At 41.6% G+C, this 21,761-nt stretch overlaps 2 protein-coding genes across 3 annotated transcripts; one reads left to right on the top strand and one right to left on the bottom strand.

The window, feature by feature from the left end:
• Window positions 1-410: 410 nt before the first annotated feature.
• Window positions 411-8,792, bottom strand: gpnmb (glycoprotein (transmembrane) nmb). Of its 2 annotated transcripts, none has more exons than XM_068710596.1 (12): window positions 8,636-8,792; window positions 7,091-7,246; window positions 6,849-7,010; window positions 5,975-6,148; window positions 5,716-5,877; window positions 5,264-5,587; window positions 4,574-4,636; window positions 4,160-4,375; window positions 2,077-2,182; window positions 1,340-1,560; window positions 1,135-1,225; window positions 411-986 (listed from the first exon to the last, which is right to left on the bottom strand). In XM_068710596.1, exons 1-12 carry the CDS (start codon window positions 8,703-8,705, stop codon window positions 833-835), a joined length of 1,899 nt encoding a protein of 632 aa, XP_068566697.1. In that variant the 5' UTR covers window positions 8,706-8,792; the 3' UTR covers window positions 411-832. The 2 variants fall into 2 exon arrangements, with proteins under 2 accessions (XP_068566697.1, XP_068566698.1); XM_068710597.1 differs by having other exon boundaries at window positions 6,870-7,010.
• Window positions 8,793-14,813: 6,021 nt separating this feature from the next.
• On the top strand, window positions 14,814-20,515 carry LOC137872679 (polypeptide N-acetylgalactosaminyltransferase 15-like). Its single transcript, XM_068711022.1, has 10 exons — window positions 14,814-15,687; window positions 15,829-15,995; window positions 16,087-16,291; window positions 17,216-17,383; window positions 17,943-18,060; window positions 19,065-19,259; window positions 19,366-19,497; window positions 19,658-19,759; window positions 19,845-19,988; window positions 20,091-20,515. Exons 1-10 carry the CDS (start codon window positions 15,155-15,157, stop codon window positions 20,280-20,282), a joined length of 1,956 nt encoding a protein of 651 aa, XP_068567123.1. The 5' UTR covers window positions 14,814-15,154; the 3' UTR covers window positions 20,283-20,515.
• Window positions 20,516-21,761: the final 1,246 nt, after the last annotated feature.

Below are 21,761 nucleotides of genomic sequence, written 5' to 3'. Positions count from 1 at the left end.
CCTTCTTGGTTAAGAGAAGTTCTGTCGTGAAGACTTAATGATGTCTTACGTTGTTAAAACTAGTAAAAAGTACCTGGGAATCCATACCACATAATCACACTCAATATACCACATACTCATTCAATTACCTATTTATTTATTTATTTATTTATTTATTTATTTTTTTACACAGTGAGTATGCAAGACGAGCAACATATTTGCACTATACAGGAATAATATATTAAGTGTGTGGCATGCAAAGTGCATCAAACTGACCCTAATATGGAACCGACATTTAAACGTTGCAAGTCCACATTTCATTTGGGATTTTGGGATCACCATCCACAATACACTTTTCAGCTTTAACCTCGATTTAAAATCATTGAAGTGAATAGTAACAAAAAAATATATATTGAATCATCTGTGGGTCATTTGTGGTTGTACTAAAGCAAGGTTAAGATAATTTATATGACAAGACATGGAGAGAAATGACAGTCTTCAAAAGAGAGTGGTTAGTTCACAACCTTTTTTTATTAGTCCTCAGCTCAAGTTTTCACTACATTTCTTGAATTAGTTTTTTTGTCGTTTAAAATTCTATCAATTAATTCAGCGGAGGAAGAGAATGCGATGTCACTATACATTTTATATTGAGAACCATCTCACTGATTTCATACTGAACTGTTGATTAGTATCACGATAAACAGTATAAACTGTACTGCAAAGCAGCACTTGGCACAAAATTTGCAATACAGCAATTATTTTTATTAGAAAACAGCCATGATTTGAGCCTAATTCATCTCCTAGCAACTACCTCATCCAATGACTGCAGAACAAGGAGCTGGAGCTATAGAGCCTACACAGGGCGTCTCTCAGTCAGCAGGTGATGGTTCTCCTCGCTGGAGGCGAAGAGTGCCTCCCTCAAACGGACCATGCGTCCTCTGACCCCAGCATGGCCGCTGGCATCCTCCAACAGTGACCTACGAATGGGACGGTACACCTTGTAATGCCTGGGAGAGAGAGGAGCGAAATAAGGGATGAGAGGATGGATGAGAGGGGAGTGTTTGGTGGGAAAAATGACACGGAAAGAAATGGCAGAGACATTTTGTGTGTATAAGGAGAAACTTTAAGACTAGTCAGTTGTACAGGACTACCTACTTGCAGACCAGATAGCCAACGAATGCAAAGACAGCCACCAGCACAGCGGTCGAAGAGAGCACCACCTCTGCAGTGTGTGAAGTCTTGGACACTACAGGGACAGAGAACAGCAGTGAGACGGAGAACATCAATCTGTCCAGCTTCTACAAAGCTGTATGTTAAAGCTTGCGCAGGATATCAAAATAAATGTCTTTGTGTAACTGACCAGGTGTATCCTGGGACTTGTTGATGGTGACGGTGGTGCTGGTCAGGGTCAGGCTCCTGGAGTCCTCCAGGGTGATGTTGACGCAGTAGGTGCCCGGCTCAGGGAAAGTTCGCTTGAGATGCACTTCACACTCTGTCGATGGCGGCACGTCATCGCACATAATGCTGCGCACCTGAGTACAGGTGGGGTCTGACACAATGGTGCAGGCTGAAGTGGGGATGCTGAGGATGAGGGGATGGAAAGATGAAGGGTTGAATAAAACCACCAATCCTTTTCTTTTTCTGAAACCTTTTTCCTTTAAGAATAATTTGAATGTGCTATAGCACAAAATTACTATAAAATCTGTTATATAGAACATGTAACATCTAGACGGTTTTCAACTCTTCACAATAAGACTTTGAATTGTGTTATGACTTGACTAGATTATCTAATAAATCTCTAATTTCCTAGTTTACTTATCGTGATTGTGGGAATTTTTAACTGTGATTTTGTATCACTACGATATAATTCAAATAATATGTATATCACTGAAGTCCAATATAACTGCATGTTATTTACTTCTTGTTGTATTGATTTGATAAAACATTTTATTTGAAAAAGGGCCACTTCATGACAATTAAAAATCTCTCTTTCTGGAGACACAATTTTGGATTTCACCGAATAACAGTCGAGAGAAGCACTAATAAAAACATAGACTTTTATATTTAAATTCAATAAAGCAATAAATGTATACTTACTTGCCCAGACATTTCACCAGGAAGCTGATGTCAGTGTTGGTCACTCTGGCAGCCGACACATCCACAATGCGACTGTTTGACTGGCTGTTCAGAGCGTGGTTGGGCTCTGCGGAGAACAGATTCAAGCAGTTGGCCTTTGATGTGTAATCATCTTCTTGTAACATTAAAATTATGAAGCTCAGTGTCTTTTAGTGGAGGGTGTGTGTGTTTGACTCCACAAGTAGATCAATTTATAGATGAGTAACACTTTTGATATTACAATCCTTCCATTGCATTAAAATGTGAATATAAAAACAGGTTTTTTTTTAAATTATTAGATTTGAGCATAAATCACTACAGAATTAAACCCAGGACACAAAAGGCCAGTTTCACATGACTACCACTGACTGGCTATTTGCCGTGCTGACTGGGAGACTGGAGCTCTGTTCTGCTCAGTGGAGCTGGACAACACAGTCACTTGTTCACTCTCTATGGTGTCTACTTGTTTAAAATTACAATGAAAAGAAGGAATGAGAGTTACATTTGACTTTTGGCATTTGACTCTGTGAAAACAATATTTTATCCCACTGAATTGATTTTGTGTCATCCTCCAAAAAAAAAGACCAAGAGTCTACAGCCATGCTAGCAGCTCAGTGAGGGTGGATACATTTAACCATGTTTATTTTCTTAGTTTAGCATTTTTAGCCCACTAATATTTGATAATAGCCGCCATTTGTATCATATTTGATACGTGAGTTTCAGAGACCTCTACGTAATTAACATGAGCAATACTTTCCTGAAAAAACTGTTGTATACAATCCTATACATGTCTGCTACCATCTGGTGGAGTTTCCATGCACTGCAGTCAGTAGCAGGCATTTAAATTCCATTTCCAAAATGGCAACCGTCACGAAGTGACTTTTTCGTTTTCGGCAGGGAAATCGTTGCTAATTTTGAAACAGTTACGGTAAGAATAACATTTATAGTGTTACTAATATTTCAATATGACTATTTACTGTATTGAAGCAAACTATAATTACTTAATTTTTCACTCCTTATTTTATAGTAAAATCGTGTTGAAAACATAGGTATCAAATATGATACAGCAGGTTTATAAGGTAATAATTCACCTGTAAATTCTTGTATTGTATTTAATTATGCACTCTGGATTATGCCATATCACAATGCCAAATACACTGTTTTGGTCATTTAATTAAAGTAATTAAAGGTAGTAAGCTAAATTGAGTGAAAATTTATGTTTTTTATGTATAAAAAAGAAAATCCTTGGCTATCATAACCTTTTTTATATTGTTAATTCATTAATTCATTAATTTAAAAAAAGAAATTCAGAGTAAACAATCAGATGCAAGCAATGCACAGGCAATCACTTCTCCCATGTCTACTGTGGGAAATGTAAAGTCCATCTTTGCCTGAAAAAGGACAGAAACTGTGCTTTGCCTGCCACGAGGCGAAACACACAGGTTGTAAAAAGGTTGCTGTTTGGGAAAAAATAAGAACCAAACCAACTGAAATGTTCCAAATGTCCCAAAAGCAATGAAAATCATTAGTTATTGTTTCTAAAATAAACATTGTTGTGATCAATAAATTGACAAATATGCCTGATGTATCAAATGTGATACAAAAAAAATATCATATATGTAAATACAATTTTTTTTTTTTAATTTGTTTTGACTAAAGGTCCAATAAACACTTCAATATCAAAAAATCAGAATTTTCTGAATATTATATGATGTGTCAGGCTTTACAGGGTTTTAACACAAAGTACAGCTGAGGATGATCTCATTCGCTTTGCAGTTATTTGGTCATAAACCAATCAGACAATGGACAAATAGAAATGTTGAACTAAGGACTAGAGGATCACCAAAGTCATCCTTACACTGTAAACAGTAAACTGATCTATAATTTCCTTTCAAAAGGATCATATTATTATAATAATCCACCACTTTTTTCCAAGTATATCTTAAAGCCACTATGTGTTCAGTTTAAAATTGTCTGACTTTGGCGTCATCTGGTGTTACTATCATAAAAGACGCTGTGACACACAGCCACTCGCACCGCTTTGAAAGTGCAGTCTAACACCTACCGATAATGGTGATGTTGCCCGTGAAGGTCCCATAGGCGTAGCGGTAGCACCCGTTGCTGTTGAGGTTCCTGGTCCGGAGCCAGGCCAGGGTTGTGGGGTTTGACTCTGGGGTTGCATTGGCAACAGTAGGGGAGAGGGTCTCCGTGGTGGGCTGGCCTGTTGTCATGGCAGTAGGAGAGGAGGAGGAGGGAAGGGGCTGACTGGTGCTGGGTGGCACTGAAAGAGGAAAAAAGTGACAAGATATAGACTCACTGGACAAGAATGTGAGTGTATGTGATGCAAGTATTTTATGTTCAAGTTATTTGGTCTTCATTAATATTGAATGAGCTCCTGCTCGGATACACACACTTCCTCAGTCGCTCTCTTTCTCTCTTATACACACATAACAAATACACTGTTGGCTATGCAGCTCACCCTGGGTTGTCTCCATCTTGACAGTCCCAGCATGAGTACCAGGAGGTGGAGGAGTGGGAGCCTCTGGAGCAAGAGACACAGGAAAACATTTATGGCACATCTAGTTTTGTGAGGTAACGCTTCAACTCGCTCTGCAGGGAAAGTTGCTTCTTGCTTTGTCTTGTCCATCAAGGACAGACTGCAGGACTAGTTGTGTGACAGCAGTGATCTTGTGTCCTGCCTGAGGTTAACAGCGTAAACGCTTCAAATGACAAATCATTTATTTTTCTTACTTACCTCTTGTGGTATGGACCATGCTGATAGTTTTGGTTCATTCATTTTCTGCTCAGGTCGACATTACTCCACTTCATCTTTACATAGCAAATAGTTGTTATCTGCTATACTATATTATATTATATATTATATTGCTCTGACAATCGTATATTGCCCCTCCAAAGGCATTGAAAATGACATAAAAAAAAATTCAACAGTAGCTTGTGTTATCAAAAGCAGTGCTGCAAGAAACTGACTCTGAATAATCGCTATATGTTTGTTCCAGTGTGACTACATGAATACGTGAATGAATGAAGCACCTCCAGATTAACTTGCTTAAAATTGTTTATGGCATGATTAAATATAGTTTAATGAATTTAAATGAGTAGAATGGAAATGTTTCACCTTGGGTCAGATCTAAGTGTCTGTGCCCAGTACCTGTGGGAGGTGATGACGTGGAGCTCCTGTGGGTCGGGGGGGCAGAGGTGGGCGGACACTCTACAGGGAACGCTGCCTCTACCACCAGCTTCACACTCATGCTCCCCAGCGCACTGTAGGCGTGTGTGGTCACATCGTGGTGTGTCACCAGCTGGTTGCCATCTCTGAAGTCCCAGATGTAGTCAATGGCGGCTGCGGTTTTGAGGTAGCCGCTGGGGTCATGGAGCTGGACTTTGAAGACCACGTCCTCGCCACGAAAGAAAACATTTTCAGACTGGTTGACCGCAGCCTTCTGGGAGATGTTAACTGCAACTGGGATCTTATCTAAGAGAGAGTGTGTAGGGGGAGTAACAAATAATGAATTCTCAAGGTTTCTCCTTGTGTTTGTATCTGTCTGTTTGGCTGAAACATGTTAAAAGTTGCATGAGCTGCATGTTTGAGTTTGTCTCCACCTGTGACGTAGAAGATGGTGTTGTCAGTGGTGAGGGGGCTGTACTTCCTGCGCTCACGTTTCCTGTAGACCATGATCTCCATGACCTCTGCACCCAGAGGGATGTTGGTGGTGTTGATGGTCAAACTGGAGGAGGAACCGTCACATGTCTCAAAGTACTGGCCTGGGACAAACAGAGAAGACGGATTGAGGGTTAAACAGTTACTCATTTTGTTTGTTGCGCGTGCAGGTGTGCGAATCTGAAAACCAGCGTGTCTCACCCATTGCGTGCCACACGTAAACGTAGCTCTTGCGGCTCCAGTCGTTGCTCTGAGGGAAGGGCCTCCCATCGGGGAACACGTTGCATTTTTTCACGTCTGTACACTTCCCAAAGCCATAGTCGTCCAACCAGGAAGTCCAGTTGTACACGTAGCCAGAACGCACTTGTCCATTGGCTGCTCAGAAGAGAAGAGAGGGAGGTTGTGTTATTTAAAAACTAAAAAATTGTCTCTGCTCTAATTTATATTTTATATCAACGATAGGTCAAATGACTACTTTTAATGTGAAAGGGGTTGCGTGCTGGGACAAATCCCATAGATAATCATCTCCCACTTTGCAGCTCCTCTCAGCTCTATGGACCTTTTTAGCCTCTTTCAGCCTTCATTGTTTTGGTTTTACAGCCTGCAACTTAAATGTTTTGGTTCGGTCTCACCATCCTTATTTCTAGCAGGAGCCGGCAGTTGTTTTCAAAAAAATAAAAATAAATCCACTCGATCAAACAGATAGAGTAGATAGACTAAGTCAATGGTTAGCTGGTGAACATAGAGCATTAAACTGCTGACGAGCAGGGTTTTTCCCTCAGGAGTTGGTGGTGACCAAAAACCAAACCAAAAGGAGAGTGAGCATTGGACTTACATTCACCAGGTGGACAGAAGCATAACTCCAAATGAATGCTAATGTTGCTCTTTGGCTGCTGGACGTGTAAAAAGGCATATGCATCTTCACCATACCAACTTTATAAATTGATTATATGTCTGTTCTGTTTGTTGACCTCAAAAAAGTAATTATTGCTGTCTCATGACGCAGTTGTGTTTTGTAACGGACAATGATGTAATGTGTTGGAGGGCGTGGCCTGGCCTTGCTTTTTGGCAGCACCTGAGGCCTCGAGGTCCGTACCGTCCTCACAGTGCTCATTCCAAACAATGTCCCCGTTGGCATTTTCCTTCTGGCATGGAGGGTAGTCCAGCTTTGCGGTGAAGGAGATGCAAGAGCCATTGAGAGCCGGGCCATCGCTGGTCAGATGAACTTTTGGTTTACCTGAAGAAAAAGTGGTATTTCATGTGAAAAATTCAAAACATGACAGGAAGAATCCAGAGGACAAAGATGACGTTACTCACCTTTGTGGTGCATGAGTTCTTTTGGCTTTGGGTTTAATGGAGGGTAGAGGTAGTCATCCCATGGGTTGGTGTCTGGATCCCAGCCAGGGATTGGTGGAATCGGAAATGGTGATTTCCCTGATATCATATGCTTGTGGGGGAACATGTCACCATATGCTGGAGAGAGAGAGCAAAGCACATTTTAAGAATCCCAGGTCCCTTCAAATATGCTGTCAATATCACTGAGGGAAAACTTAAACTTGTCTATCCCTTTGTGAAACTTTTTCGTTAATCATAGTCTTGTATTGGAGTTTTCCTTAATCTTGCTTCTAAAAAAGTTCCAGAAAAAGTCTTCATTATTATAATACAAGGTCATTTCTAATTAAGTTTATCTTGCAAACTTGAAAAGCAGCTCAGTTTTCTGCAAGCATTGTATGTCTTTGCTTTGAATGAAGGACTTCTCTTTTTTTTTAATTCAGCTGTGTCACCTGACATGCAGTGTAGAAAATAATGAAAACCTAATCTATTAAAACCCATTTGAAATTAAATCATCTGACTTTGGAATCCTTGAATGGAAAGAGTATTATGTGAGGATCCTTTTGAAGCTACCAAATGATAATCATGAGATCAGCTTTTCTCTAGATGATTTTAAATTAAATATTTCAGAAATTCAACACTTGAGATGCCAAACACTTAAAACAGAAAAAGTGTGGAAAATTTTGAACAACTTTTTTAACACCAGCTGTTCTGTAAGGGAGATGATCACGATTTTGACACCAGATAATAATATCTGGTCTTCTCTTGAGGAAAATATAACTGATTCAACCAAATGTCTTTTATTTATCAATTATATTGTACTCTAAATCATACCTTTGTCTCATGGCTTCTGTCTTAATTTAGATTTGAGAGTGGATGACATATTTTACCGGATGTCAGATGGAAACAACAAATTCCATCTATGTGATTTGATTAAAGGAAAACAATCCAGATATTTGTGGGAACATCAGACATCTATGCAAAACATAGACATTTTAAACTAATTGTAATAATGAAAACAACGTTATGTTATTTTCACATTGATAATGTGTAATAGTGTTGTTGAATTGTTTGATTCTTAATTTTTCCCGTTGGAATCGTGACACCAGCTGGACATTATTGTGAATTATAGGCCTTTATTAAGATAAGCATGATTTTATCGAGATATTTGTATGGATTTACTCTTAGTTTCTAACCGGAGACCGTCTGTAGTGCTCAAGTCTTAATTAAGCTCATGGGACTCTGAGCGGGTGACCAAACAGGTATGAAAACAGAAACTGTGAGACAAACATCGAATATCAAAATCCTATTTCACACTTAATAAATACAGCGACATCAGACTTTTAAGACAAGGCCCATACGATTAAATCATATCTGTGATTTCAGTGTGAATATTATATAATAGGACATGTAGTATGTATGATGGGTCTGCAGTGAATATTTCTATATCAGATATCGTCCGACCTACTGTTCAAAGAACTATATCATAACTTCAGTTCAGCTGGATAACTTTAAAGCAGCACTACTTACTTTTGCGTCCATCAGCTTGATAAATAAAGCAGGCACAAAGCAGGAGAAAAACGTATCGCAGGGCTTCCATTTCCACCGTTCAGCAGGCAAAATTGATTGTCTATATATTTGCAAACAATTGCCTATATTCACATTAAAAAAAAAAATCTAATACTATGAATGTGTTCACCGACAGACAGAGCTTGTCCCTCTCTCTGCTCGTCCAGCTCTCTCAGTACTCCCCCCTGCTTGTCCTGATGTTTAATAATTCAATCTGGGGGCCGCTGTGCGCAAAAACATGTGATGTTTCTTAACAGGACGCACCTCATCCCTTATTAGTCTGCTGGACTCAGGAAACTCATGAGCGACGAGATGCGCGCGGACACACTGTTTGCGCACGTCCCCTTTCCCTTTGCCCTGATAAAAAATGATTAAGGCTTTTGATTCGAAATAACACTTATTTATTCCGTAATCTAAAGTTATTATCAATGCCAATTATTTATTGTTTGCTTATTTTGATAAAATGTGATGATAATGTTTGTAAATGTCTCTTATACAAAGTTACTTGGTCCAGTGCGGTGTCGACGACACTATTTTATTATTGAACTTATACCTTCATCTTGCAGGATTTGATTGTGAAACTTGCTGGACTAACACTAATTATTGTTTCATTGCATATACGAAAAAAACATCTCATGCCAAATACATTTAGTCAACATTTCAAGAAGAAGTCCCATATTTTGACCCATGGCTGAATGGAGAAATATGATAAATACAAGGGACAAACATGGGACGCAACGTGCCTAAATATGTCGAATCGTTACCCATTAAAGGGAGGCTGATATAATTACATAATTACATTATATGGATATATTTTGGTTGGGATTTCTTTTTCTGAACGCCTGATAAACTTGAATGTCCGCGTGTGGCAGCTGAGCACATGACTGCATTATTTGATACGTTTGTGTCATCGCGCTGAGTCACGATGAAACGCGCCCGCACACGGATGCGTGAGATGTGAGGGCCGAGCGGGTTATTGCGCCACAGCTGCATCCCAAAAAAGCAGAAGAGAAGCGTATGATGTTGCCATTTCGTTTTTCAACACAGTCCAACATGTGATTAACGTCATTACTCCAGCGGGTCGTCTGCTGCTATCACAAGGAGAGTTTGGAAACTGCAACAGAGGGCTCCCAAACAGCAAACAGACATCTTACACGTTTAAATGTCTGTTCAAAAGTCAAAGAACAAATGTTTTCATCAATCCTACAACACAGAGGAAAAAAGTTGAAGTTGCGTTGTGAATAGCCACAATATTGGGGAGATATAAGCAATTATATGTTACTGATTTAAAGCAGGCTTTTAATTCCAATTAGAAACAAAAGAGAGGAAAGGGGAGACTTTCAGACTTTGAAACAGAGTAGAATACATTGCAATGTATTTGAATGAGAATTAAAAAAAAATAATGTCTGAAATTCATCCACGACTTTCATATTAATTAAGAAAAAGCTACACTGTTAATCAAAAATATAATATGATTACAGATGATAACTTTAAATTATTCCTTAAAGTCCAGCTGTGTGGAAATCAAATTCATATCTGTAAACTCCCACTTTGCGATCTTAAGTTCTGATAGAGTTTGCTGGTATTTCAGTGGCTTTAGAGTTTTTCCTTAAGAGCTGATAAAGTCAGTCAGGTAACAAAAGACACAATTTACTAATAGTTTCCATGAGTGATCACGTGTTTTCATCCACGGTGTTGGGAAACATGAATGAATGTCAGAAACAAAGCATCATATGTTGAGCTGGATTCGTTCAATCCATCTCCATGAGCAAATCCACTGATGGAGGCCACGAGATGTGACTGATAGCTCCAGAAGCAATCTAGTAAATGGACTCTGAATTAAGATTATTTTGTTGTCAAATGAAAATGAAATATATAAAAACTGTTAGTTGACATCAGTCCTGTTTATACCCCAGTAGGGGGCAGCACCTCTCCGCAGATTCTAACATGTTGGAAAACTGGAGGTTGGTGGGGCTCCTCCCTAACACACACACACACACACACACACACACACACACACACACACACACACACACACACACACACACACACACACACACACACACAAATCTCTCACTCCCTCAAATCCAATCAGATGGTATTTATATTAATGTCATTCATTTCCAAAACTAATTTATGTATTATTGTATATACTCCCCCCCCAATATAATAAAACAAAACTGACAAATCACTATAAGACAACAAATAATTTAAACATCTGCAATCCTATAGAACACATATAAAACTGCAACTAAGTATTATTTTAAATATTGATTCATTTTATGATTATTTTCTTGATTAATTGATCAATCTTCTATTCTAAAATATGTCAGACATTTCCCAGAATCCAAGTCTGTTTCAAAACTGAGAACACTACATTGTAATATAGTTAATTTTGGGTAAAAAGAAGGAAACAAATAAAACCAGTCTTATTGTCCATGGAGCAGATCCAGACTGTATAGGCTACTGGACAAGATCATAAGTTTAAGACTTGTGAGTGAGAGCAGAACTCCAATGTGTTATTTCTATGGCCTAAGTTGAAACGTGAACTTTCTTTGGCCTTAGAAATAACACTTGGAGTTTAATTTAGGTGGTGTTCCCCTTTAAATGACTAGTCAAAGTTAATCAAAACTGTTACATGTTAATTTTCTGATTTAGTTTTAGAGTAATCAACTATAGTTTTGGCTTTATACAGCAAAGAATCTCTGTCTGTCTTGACGTCCTTCGCATATCTCGAGAACCGCTCATCTGATCTACTTGTGCATTGCTGCGGAGCTAAGGGAGTGCTTTTGTTGGATTTCAGGCCTCCGCAGACGTCCAGGGCGTCGTCTGCAGCGGCAAGATGGTGTCTCATTGACTGCGTTCACTCTACTCAACTGACATGTCTTCACCTTCCTTGAGTCAACAGGAGCAGATAGCCACCTGGAAGCAGACCCAAACCAGAATGTGACGTTGTGAAAGCTGCTCCTGTGTTCCCGCCGTTTATAAGACTGGATGACTTGATGCTTACTTATAACACTACTGATGTTACTGCCAGCAGAATAAGTTGGCTAGAGTTATATCCATGCTCTACTCTAACCGAGGTGGTTAGGTCAAAGCAAGCCACGAATACGGCTATATGGAAATTACTAAAGTGTTGGCTATTTCACGATGTTTATGAGTTTTGGTGACCTGTGTGTGTGTGTTTCAGGGGTGGAGTTTGTAATTTGAGAGCTTCAGGCAAACACTGTGTTTACTTTTCACCGTTTCGCTAACTGGGAAAGATGTTTTTCCCAGTTATAGAAGAAGAAAATCAAATCAAAGATGTTGCAACAGTAGAATTATAAACTATCAATAGTAAAACTATCAATAGCGTACAGTAAAACTTCTGCATTCATATTTTTACTTCAAGTGAATAGTGGCTAAGTGGAAAGCAGGGCCGTCGTTCAATCAGAGGATCGGCGGATCGATCCCGGGCTCCGCTAGTCTCATGTCATTGTGTCCTTGAGCAAGACACTTAACCCCAAATTGCTCCCGTAGCTGCATCTACGGTGTGTAGATAGATACTGAGTTGTAAGTCGCTTTGGATAAAAGCGTCTGCTAAATGACTGTAATGTAATGAAAGAGGCTAAAGGTTAAATTTACTTAAGGTCTGTTCAAGGTGGAGCTTTGAATTTGAATAAGATGGATCATATTTTAATTGTTATATTTTGTAAGTCAAATCTGGATCTCCGACATAAGTAACCATGTCTCTACAATGTTTTCCTCTGACGTAGAAGTACAGTTGAGTTGCATATTTTTTACGTCCTTCGGTGGCCTTTTGTAAGTTATTTCGGGGTACAATGAGTTAGAAGAGTAACATAATACAATACTTTTCAAAGCTGAACATCATGATAAATATATAGCTGTTAGGGGCCCTTTTAGTTTGGGGCCCCCAAAAAGTGAAGTCTGCTTCTGGTGTTTTTTCCTGTGAACCAGACTGTAGCCTTATTTCACTGGTGTTTCTGACCGTGAGCAGATTGATGCAAATATGTCATGGCAGTTGTATTGCTGAGGACCCAAAGAAACAGTGTTGAGTGAGAAGATGTTGATGAGCGGTTCTCTAGAAAGCTGCAAGCACCAACAGCGTAGTCCAAGCATTTAGCCCATTCTGAACAAGTGTTCTTTTGAACAGGCAGTGCACTGTAACTCTTAAAGATGAGTAGCTCCAAATATATCACAGCTTGTAAAACAAAAATATGAATGAACAACCACCCGAAATGCATTGTGCTGCCAAAAGTCAATGTTATTCTCTCTCTCTCTCTCTCTCTCTCTCTCTCTCTCTCTCTCTCTCTCTCTCTCTTCTCTCTCTCTCTCTCTCTTTCTCTCTCTCGCTCTCTCTGTTCTCTGTTCTCTCTCTCTCTCTCTCTCTCTCTCTCTCTCTCTCTCTCTCTCTCTCTCTGTGTGTGTGTGTGTGTGTGTGTGTGTGTGTGTGCGTGAGAGATGATGCATGCGAGTACTTGTCGTGCCTTCTCATTTACAGCTCTGGCTTCTAGTCGAATGGTGGAATGCAGGCACATTCCTGAGCATGTGGACTGGACCTTCATGTGTGTCTATGCGTGTGCGTGTCCATAAATGTGTGTGTCCATGTTCTCTCGGGTGTTCATGTGTGTGTCTGCAAGTGTGCTGGCAGTGGAAACTTCGATTCAGCGTGCGTTTTGGCAGCAGGATGGAACATATGGGAGTCTTCACTGTGTAGCGCTGGAAATACATGAAGACTTTCTTCCTTTTCAGTCTTGAGGCCTCTATAAACATAATCCCACAAGGACACAGACATCAAACTCTAGTCTCTTCTGTCTTTCAATCTCTGTGATCTTTCATCTCTCTTTCATTTCCATCCTCTTTGCAACACCCTCATCTTGTTGCTCTTTCAACTTCCCAGTCTGACTCTCCAGGTGTCCCCTCCCTTCTCTGAGTGTGGACAGTAATCATAATCATCTGAAGCCCTTCTGCCCTGTCATCCTGAGCAGAGGTGAGTGTCTTTGGGTTTGATGGGAGGGAAGCAGTGAGCTGCTAATCCCACCCTCTCACTTAGACACAACCAGACAGCCACAACCACCACCACCAGGATGTACTGGTCTCTGACTGCAGCCAAACTGGCTTCAAAGTGTCCACTGCTGCACTGCCATGTTGTGCATGCTGTGCTCTTTCACAGCTCCAATCGACCACAACACAGAACAGAGCTTGTGAAGCAGGCTGACACAGATGGTCTTCATTTCTACTGATGTGGTGAAGAAAACCTTTTGTTGGCCCTCACCGTCAAGAAAATATCACCCTGAGGTCACTTGGAAAATGCATTAAGAAAAATATTAGACCGTTTCCATTGAAATCCTCATATGACTTTTTGGGCGTTTTCCCTTAAAATCATAATCGATTTGATGCCACATGTAGGTTGGGTTAAATTCACTGTGATAAAGTAGGAAAAACAATGTTCCACATGTCAAAAAAGAAAAGAAAAGGAAAAAAGAAACTTAAACCGAGGTTTTTGTCTCCACTCAGTTGAAAACAGAGCCTAGGCTGCCAAGATGGAAGCTGCGACCGCCCCGCTTCCCGGCACCGACAGACGGTCATGGGACTGCGAGGCCCGCCGCCAGCTGGCCGGAGAGAGCCATCTTTGATGTGTGACGCACCGGGGAGACACGCCTGTACCAAGTCGACTCTCTCACACACAGACATAAAAACACGTTCTCGTTCCACAGCACTGTGGCCTTATTAAACATACCGAGTTCAGGAATTCTGAGTTTTAGGATCCTGCACAAGTCATGACAGTTATATTAACTACTGAGTCCCACATCCATTCAAATCCCTAAATAGACTCATAAAAACATAAAACTGACTGTTTGAATACAATTCATGTCTGGGAGCTGGAATTTTAGTATTTTCCCATTATAGTTTGTTTTATTAAATGGTGCTTTAATCGTTGTTATCAGTGGAACTGTTAGGATTGCTTTGAGGATCAACTCAGCAGGTGTAGGAGCAGGTGGATGCATCAGGTGCATCCTCAAGCCGCTGTGAGTCAAATCTGCCCGGGCTTTAGGACCGCGGGATGAAAGGCGAAGTCTGCGCACTTCCACCACGAGAAGAAGAAGAAGAAGAAGAAGAAGAAGAAGAAGAAGAAGAAGAAGAAGAAGAAGAAGAAGAAGAAGAAGAAGAAGAAGAAGAAGAAGAAGAAGAAGAAGAAGAAGAAGAAGAAGAAGAAGAAGAAGAAGAAGAGGGATCGTCTTGAACCTGCTCCGTCTGTCACTCGTGTCCCAGGTCTGCTGCTCTATGGATGCGGGGCTTCACTTCAGGAGACTAATGCGCGAGTTGTGTCTTTTTCTACTTTTTGGGGATAATCCCTGTCAAATCTCATCACTTTGGTGAAATTGAATCGACTTCAAAGTTGAGTCGAAGCTCAATAATGGGGAAGTCAAGACGGCACCGGGCCAGCTTCGTACCCCCCTCTCCTCTGCACGCATCGTCATGAGGCTGTGGGGCAGAGCCACAGCTGTCCGGAGGAGGATGCTCTGCCTCTGGCTGCTGCTCCTCGGCTTCGCCCTGGTTACTCTGATTATCTCGGACCTCTTCAGCAACCGGCGCCGGGAGCACAGTCATCAGCAACCTGGCCCTCCCCGCCGCCCCCTCCAGCGGATTCCCAATGCACCGGACCTGGAGGTGATTGTGGACTCCCGGGACCCCGCATTGGAGCTCGGTATCGATCTCGCCCCGCTAAAGTCTCTGCAAGAAGACCAGCTCTTATTGGTGCCATCGGCGCAGGGAACCAAGAACCCTTCGCAGAGGAAAGGGAGCTACAAGGTGCTTCTCCCCGGAGCGAACAAGGATCTCCGCGCGCCTGCGACTCCGACGCACGGCGACATGGGGAAAGCAGCGCGGTCCCATCTGGAGGGTATGGAGGGGGATGTGGGGTTTTCTGCGGTGCAGAAGTACGGTTTCAACGAGGTGGTCAGCGAGAGGATTTCACTGCATCGCAGGCTGCCCGAGGCGCGCCATCCCGAGTGAGTGCATGACGCAGTGTCCAAAGCGCACGACTGAAAAGAGTCAGCAAAACTTCTGCTCTGAAATGACCCCACGTTCGTACTGAGAGGCGTTCAAAGTTACAGAAGTTGCCTCTTTGACGGTGTGAATTTGTTTCCCAGGTGTTTGGGGGAGCAGTACAGCGAATCTCTGCCGTTGGCCAGTGTCGTTATCTGTTTCCATGACGAGGCTTGGTCCACGCTCCTGCGCACCGTGCACAGCGTGCTGGATACTGTGCCCAAACAGCATCTACAGGAGGTTCTGTTGGTGGACGACCTGAGTCAACACGGTCAGTTGCTCTATCTGTCCACATCCATCCATCAATCCACTTGACCTGTGCGGACCCCATGCCAATGTATTTGTCTCTGTTCACTTCTCAGGTCACCTGAAGAGCGTGCTAAGTGAGTATGTGTCTCATCTGGACGGGGTGCGTTTGATCCGCAGCACCAAGCGCCTGGGCATTGGAGGGTGCCGAACTCTGGGTGCTGCCAGAGCTGCAGGAGAGGTGCTGGTGTTCATGGACTCCCACTGTGAATGCCAGAAAGGTTGGCTGGAACCACTGCTGGAGAGAGTGGCCCAGGACAGGTACTATTTATTCTAATTATGTAGCCTACAAAAGCAATGAACAGCTAGTGCAAAACTCTTGTTATTCCAATGCCCAATTCCTAATGTAAGATAGCCAGAGTTTTGTAACAATGACTAATTATGATCTAAACATTTGGGCTGGAAAAACCCAGCATCCGTGCCCAAGTCGGCCTGCTCGGTTCTCCACTGTGTTCTGCTGTTTGACAGAACCACTTAAGAGAAGTGAGAAGAAGGAGGGTTCAGAGTTGTCAGTTGTCCGTACTCGTTAGTAAACCATGGGATACATGTGCTGTGTGTGTATACGAAGCTGCGGCTCTCATGATTTGACTCTTGGGTCTCAGGCTGCCTGCAGCGTAGCTCTTGTTACACTAGGTAATTAGGCTGAACTCTCAGACCTGCAGTCTGCAACCACTCAACTCTCTCAGCCACATGTTTGACCCTTCGCCCATTTCCTGCTGTCTTTAATCTCTTCATTCCAGTTCTTCTGAGCATCACATCACACATGGCGTCTTGGGAGAAACATTGCAAGTAACATGTGTGAACCAGAACAGACAGTCTGTCTCTGAACTTGACTTCAGTGGCATTAACCAACATATTCTAACGCATATATTTGCAGTTATAAGCGCGCGCGCACATGCACACACACACACACACACACACACACACACACACACACACACACACACACACACACACACACTAGGAAACATTTTCCCTTTCACACACACGCTTTGAATAATAAGTGAAAGTATAACCAAGGGAGGATGGTTAAGAATTTTTAATGTTCTTATTCTTCAAAATCTTTGACTGACAGGAGCGTGCTTCTTATTCAGAACATACACCTCGGTTTGAATCACCCTACTTGATAAATGTCAATTAAAAAGTTCACATGAGTAAAAAAATGGATGTGTTGTCTCCTTGCAGGACCAGAGTGGTGTCTCCCATAATGGATGTGATAGACTGGCAGACCTTTCAGTACAATGCCACCCAGTGGCCAGTCAGGGGAGTGTTCGACTGGAGGCTTGACTTCTACTGGGAATCTAACCCTCAGCTGCAAGATAAAGACCCAGACTCAGCTGTTCGACCTGTGCAGTGAGTTTAATGTCAGTTAGTTGTCCTTTTTAATGACACCAGTATGTACGTATTTACTCTAAGTAATGTTGTGTGAGGGCTAAGAAGAAGCACTGATCAAGTTTGCTTATATCTTTGTTTCTGTTTACGTGTGTAGATGTGTGGACTGGAAACACACCATTTTATTTTTCTCCTGTTGGCCAATGTTTCCCATCATGAGGGTTGGGACCCACAAAGGGGCAGCAAGATTGACAGGAGGGGTCATGAGATGATAAATAAGTTAGAAAAGATTAAAAGAAAAGAAGTGTTTATTTAGATTTTATCTTTTCAATGTGTAGTCAAATTCATTAGGCCTATAGGTAAAGTAAGGTCCTCTTTAATTTAAGTGCTGATAGCTCAAGGAGTCACAAGTTAGCCAAGAGCGATGGTTCCTCAAGTTATGTGCTGTGATCCGTTTGTCCTTGCGAATTAAGACTGTAATACTCTGAAGTTTGTAATGTCTCTCTGCTCCTGTAATACAGAGTTAAATTCCTGTGTTTGTTCTTGGCCAGTGAAGTGATGCTGATTTTGTGTATGACAGGAGCCCAGCGTTAGGAGGCGGAGTTGTGGCCGTCGACAGACATTTCTTCCAGAGTGTGGGAGCCTACGACCCTGGGATGGTGCTGTGGGGAGTGGAACAAATTGAGCTGTCAATCAGGGTAAAGCATTAAAAAAAGGATACATTTTCCATCCAAATCTGCAATTCACCACAGACAGATTGCGCTTGTTTTTCATCTTAAACCACGTAAGCCTTTTTTTAAGGATGCTTTGGCTGATTTAGTTGCCGTCTGTCAGGGCCTCAGGAATGTCTTTCTGGGACATGATGCCTTTTGCAAATGGAACTCTCTGGTTGAATAGTGATCTGGGAATGTCTGGGCCGGGTGACAAATGCACAAATAAGAGAAGAAAATGTTACGTGGCCACTTGTTTTCCTATGATGACCATTTAAATGAATATTTTGGAATTGTAACATGTTATGTGACAGATTGAAATGGAAAATGGTGCAGCGTGTTGAAATACAAATCAATGTGCAGCTTGCAAAACAAAACATCAAAATATAATACTTCTTTGCAATAAAATGCACACAAACTACAGGGAGTGTGAAGTATTTAAAGTTAAAAAGCAATGTTAGTGTGTTTAATAAGCACACCTAGTGGTGGATATAATGTTATAACATGTTTGTTTGGAAAAGTGTTAAATCATAAAAGTATAATCATTCTATGTATCAAACTATACAATATAGTTACTGAATGTTTTGAGGGAAAGAGAGAGACCTTTGAGACAGGCTTTTCAGATCTGAAAACAACTGTATGGTAATGAGATGAGTTTGGTGAGCCGACTTCAGGAATGTGAGGTGTTAACAGTGGGGGAAGGAGATGTATTGATCAAGCAGAGATGTTGATGGAGACAGCCCTAGGAAAGCTTGGGATCGGGAACATGCTGTTTTATGAGGAGGAGGACAGGTCAGACCAGAGGACACTATTCAGACATTATCCGGATCATAAATACTTTTTCATTGTAAGCCGGATCCAGCTGATTTTGCTTAGCGTGACTTCGTTGCTCAAACAACAACGAAAGAGCGAGAGGTCCACGGCCTCCTGCGAGCAGAGGTCTCACTCCACCACAGGATACAAACCTGTTTTCACTGTTCCCATCATCCCAGGTGTGGTCATGCGGGGGCACCATGGAGGTGGTTCCTTGCTCACATGTTGGCCACCTAGACCATCACCAACTGCCTTACCGCTTCCCAGACCAGGAGCTGCTTCAGAAAAACAAGATCCGGATAGCGGACACCTGGATGGACGCATACAGGAAGATCTTCTATAGGAGAGACACACTTGCTCATTTCATCAGGCAGGTGTGTATGTTTGATGTGGGGACTTTGGCAAGAGATTGGCTAATGAGTGTACCAAATATATAAAAAAAAGAAATCGAAGGACATAATTGTTATTTCTTCTGTGCAGTCTGAGAGCCCTAACATCACAGAGCGTCTGCGGCTTAAGAGGAGTCTGGGCTGTCGTAACTTTCAGTGGTACCTGACTACAGTTTATCCACAACTTTATATCCCCCAGGACAGACCTACGCTGTCAGGCGAGGTAACACACACACACACACACACACACACACACACACACACACACACACACACACACACACACACACACACACACACACACACACACACACGCACGATTTATTCCATTCAATGATGGACATGACCGACGACTGATGTGTCCCATTTGTGCCTGTCCGAAGCTGTACAATGTCGGCACTGGCAGCTGTGCGGACTACCCCCGAGGGCTGGGACCACAGGGTGGGGCCATGAACGCAGCGCCGTGCAGTGGGACGGGCAGCCAGGTAACCATGAAAACAGTTGTGAAATTAAATCGAAGACAGACAGGTAAACACACAGTGGCAAAGATGATCTCTCTTGTCGTTGCAGCACTGCGATCTGAACTCTGAGTTTGAGGTGCGTTGGGGTCCCATGGGGGCTCTGTGTTTGGACGCCAGTGGAGAGAGGGTGACCTTATCTCCGTGCCCCACACACCGACCTACCACCAGAAGACTCCAGTGGAAGTTCATAAAGGCAAGACAGAGAGTTAAACTTCCCTGTTATTGATATCATTATATATATATATGGTCACAGTAGGCGTTTTGGCTAACTCACTGCGTCTGTTTTCTGCTTCAGCTGAGCGGTCAACTCGTTCACCAGCAGTCCCAGTTATGTCTGGAGGTTGTGAAGGAAGGAGGTCTCACACAGAGCGGCCCAAGAGAAGTCAACACCCACGCAAAGACAGGAGGTCTCTTCCTGCGCCCCTGCACCCATCACCCCAGACAACAGTGGCACTTTGAGCAACTAGTAGCTCCTAAAGGTGCCTGATACACAGAGCCCAGGGTGATTCATGTTGTTAATGTATATTATCAAATACTATGTGCTATGCATAGTGGCATGCAGGAATGAAATGGTGCAGAAAAATACAAAAACGGATGCCTTTTTTTGCTCCATTTGCCACTCAGCTTTTTTGCTCCTGTTTTAAGGATTGCAAATACAATTTATTGTTAGATAATAAACAGACTATCTAAAGTAATAAAATACATGATACAATGATTTATTTAATACTGTTTATTTAGTTATATGTATTGTATTTATGTACATTTAATTATATTCAGTGTGGAAACATGTAGTGAACATTATCTTAAATGATTTTCTTCCTTATCTACTGACAGAATCACAACTTACCTGGATGGAAGTGATGAAATAATGAGTAGTATCAAGTACTAGAGAGGACCAATAATAAGTCCGTGGTATATTTTTTTGATATTAGATTAAAATACAGATAGATTTGTTCCGGGCAAAGCTTTAACCCCGACACCACCATTGCACCCTTCCTCTCTCTTTATCCTGAAGTAGAGTTAGAATAAAATAAAACAGGTTGACTTAAAACCAATTTCACACTCTGAATAAGAAGAGATAAGAAAAATGGGTTATTTTTTCTGAACAGATCAATTACTTGTAGGGATCAGGTAAAACTTGCACTGAAAAGTAACTTCCCGTAGAATACAGGCCTGCGGTTACACAAGCTAGTTACAGTTACTTTATGAAGGACCTAAACGTAGACTTATTGTAGAAAAAGATGTTTAAAAAAATCACATAATATTCAGACGTCTACATACTTTTGGCTTTGTAGTGTAGTTCTGTCCCTGCAAACCCAGGTGTTTTTAATTATTCTATTGATTAGTAGTAGGAAAATCACAGCTGCTACTAATCACTAACAATGGCTCTGTTCTATTTAGTGTCCCAGTATAAGACATGACAGTGTGACAGTGAGCCAGCATGCACAATACCCGGCACTGATCAGCTAATGGAGTTTTTTAAATTTTTTATTATATTATAAAATCATTCATTTTATCATTTAAACATTCACTTTTGTCAAAATGACCTCTGTGAAAACCTTAGGTGCAACAGAACTCAACAGGAGAGTAAGAGAGATGCCAATCAGGTGGTCTGAAAACACCTCTGTGAGAGATTCAGTTCCACAAAATGTATTATTCTAAAATGTTTTATTGTTTCTTCATGCCTTTGGGATCATGTTTTACAATGCATATTGACCAAAATATATACTCATACATTATCAGCTGCCATCAGCAGAGGGAGCCATCTGCCTTAAAAATCGTCTCTAAATCCCCAAAGGATCACTTTCTTATTGTTGTGCACAATATGATTTACTTATGAGGATATCCTTAAAGATGTCCTCATAATAAACATGATTATGCTACACAGTCGGCCTACCATTTGACAGTAATATCCTGAAGTGCATGTGATTGAGAGGAGTGGATGCTGTCAGTGATTAGCATCCAG

This window comes from Cebidichthys violaceus, unplaced genomic scaffold (genome assembly GCF_023349555.1).
Source record: "Cebidichthys violaceus isolate CVI_PGR_0920_01 unplaced genomic scaffold, fCebVio1.0.p SCAF_16, whole genome shotgun sequence".
Taxonomy (NCBI): domain Eukaryota; kingdom Metazoa; phylum Chordata; class Actinopteri; order Perciformes; family Stichaeidae; genus Cebidichthys; species Cebidichthys violaceus.
This window is presented reverse-complemented; position numbering and strand designations above follow the sequence as displayed.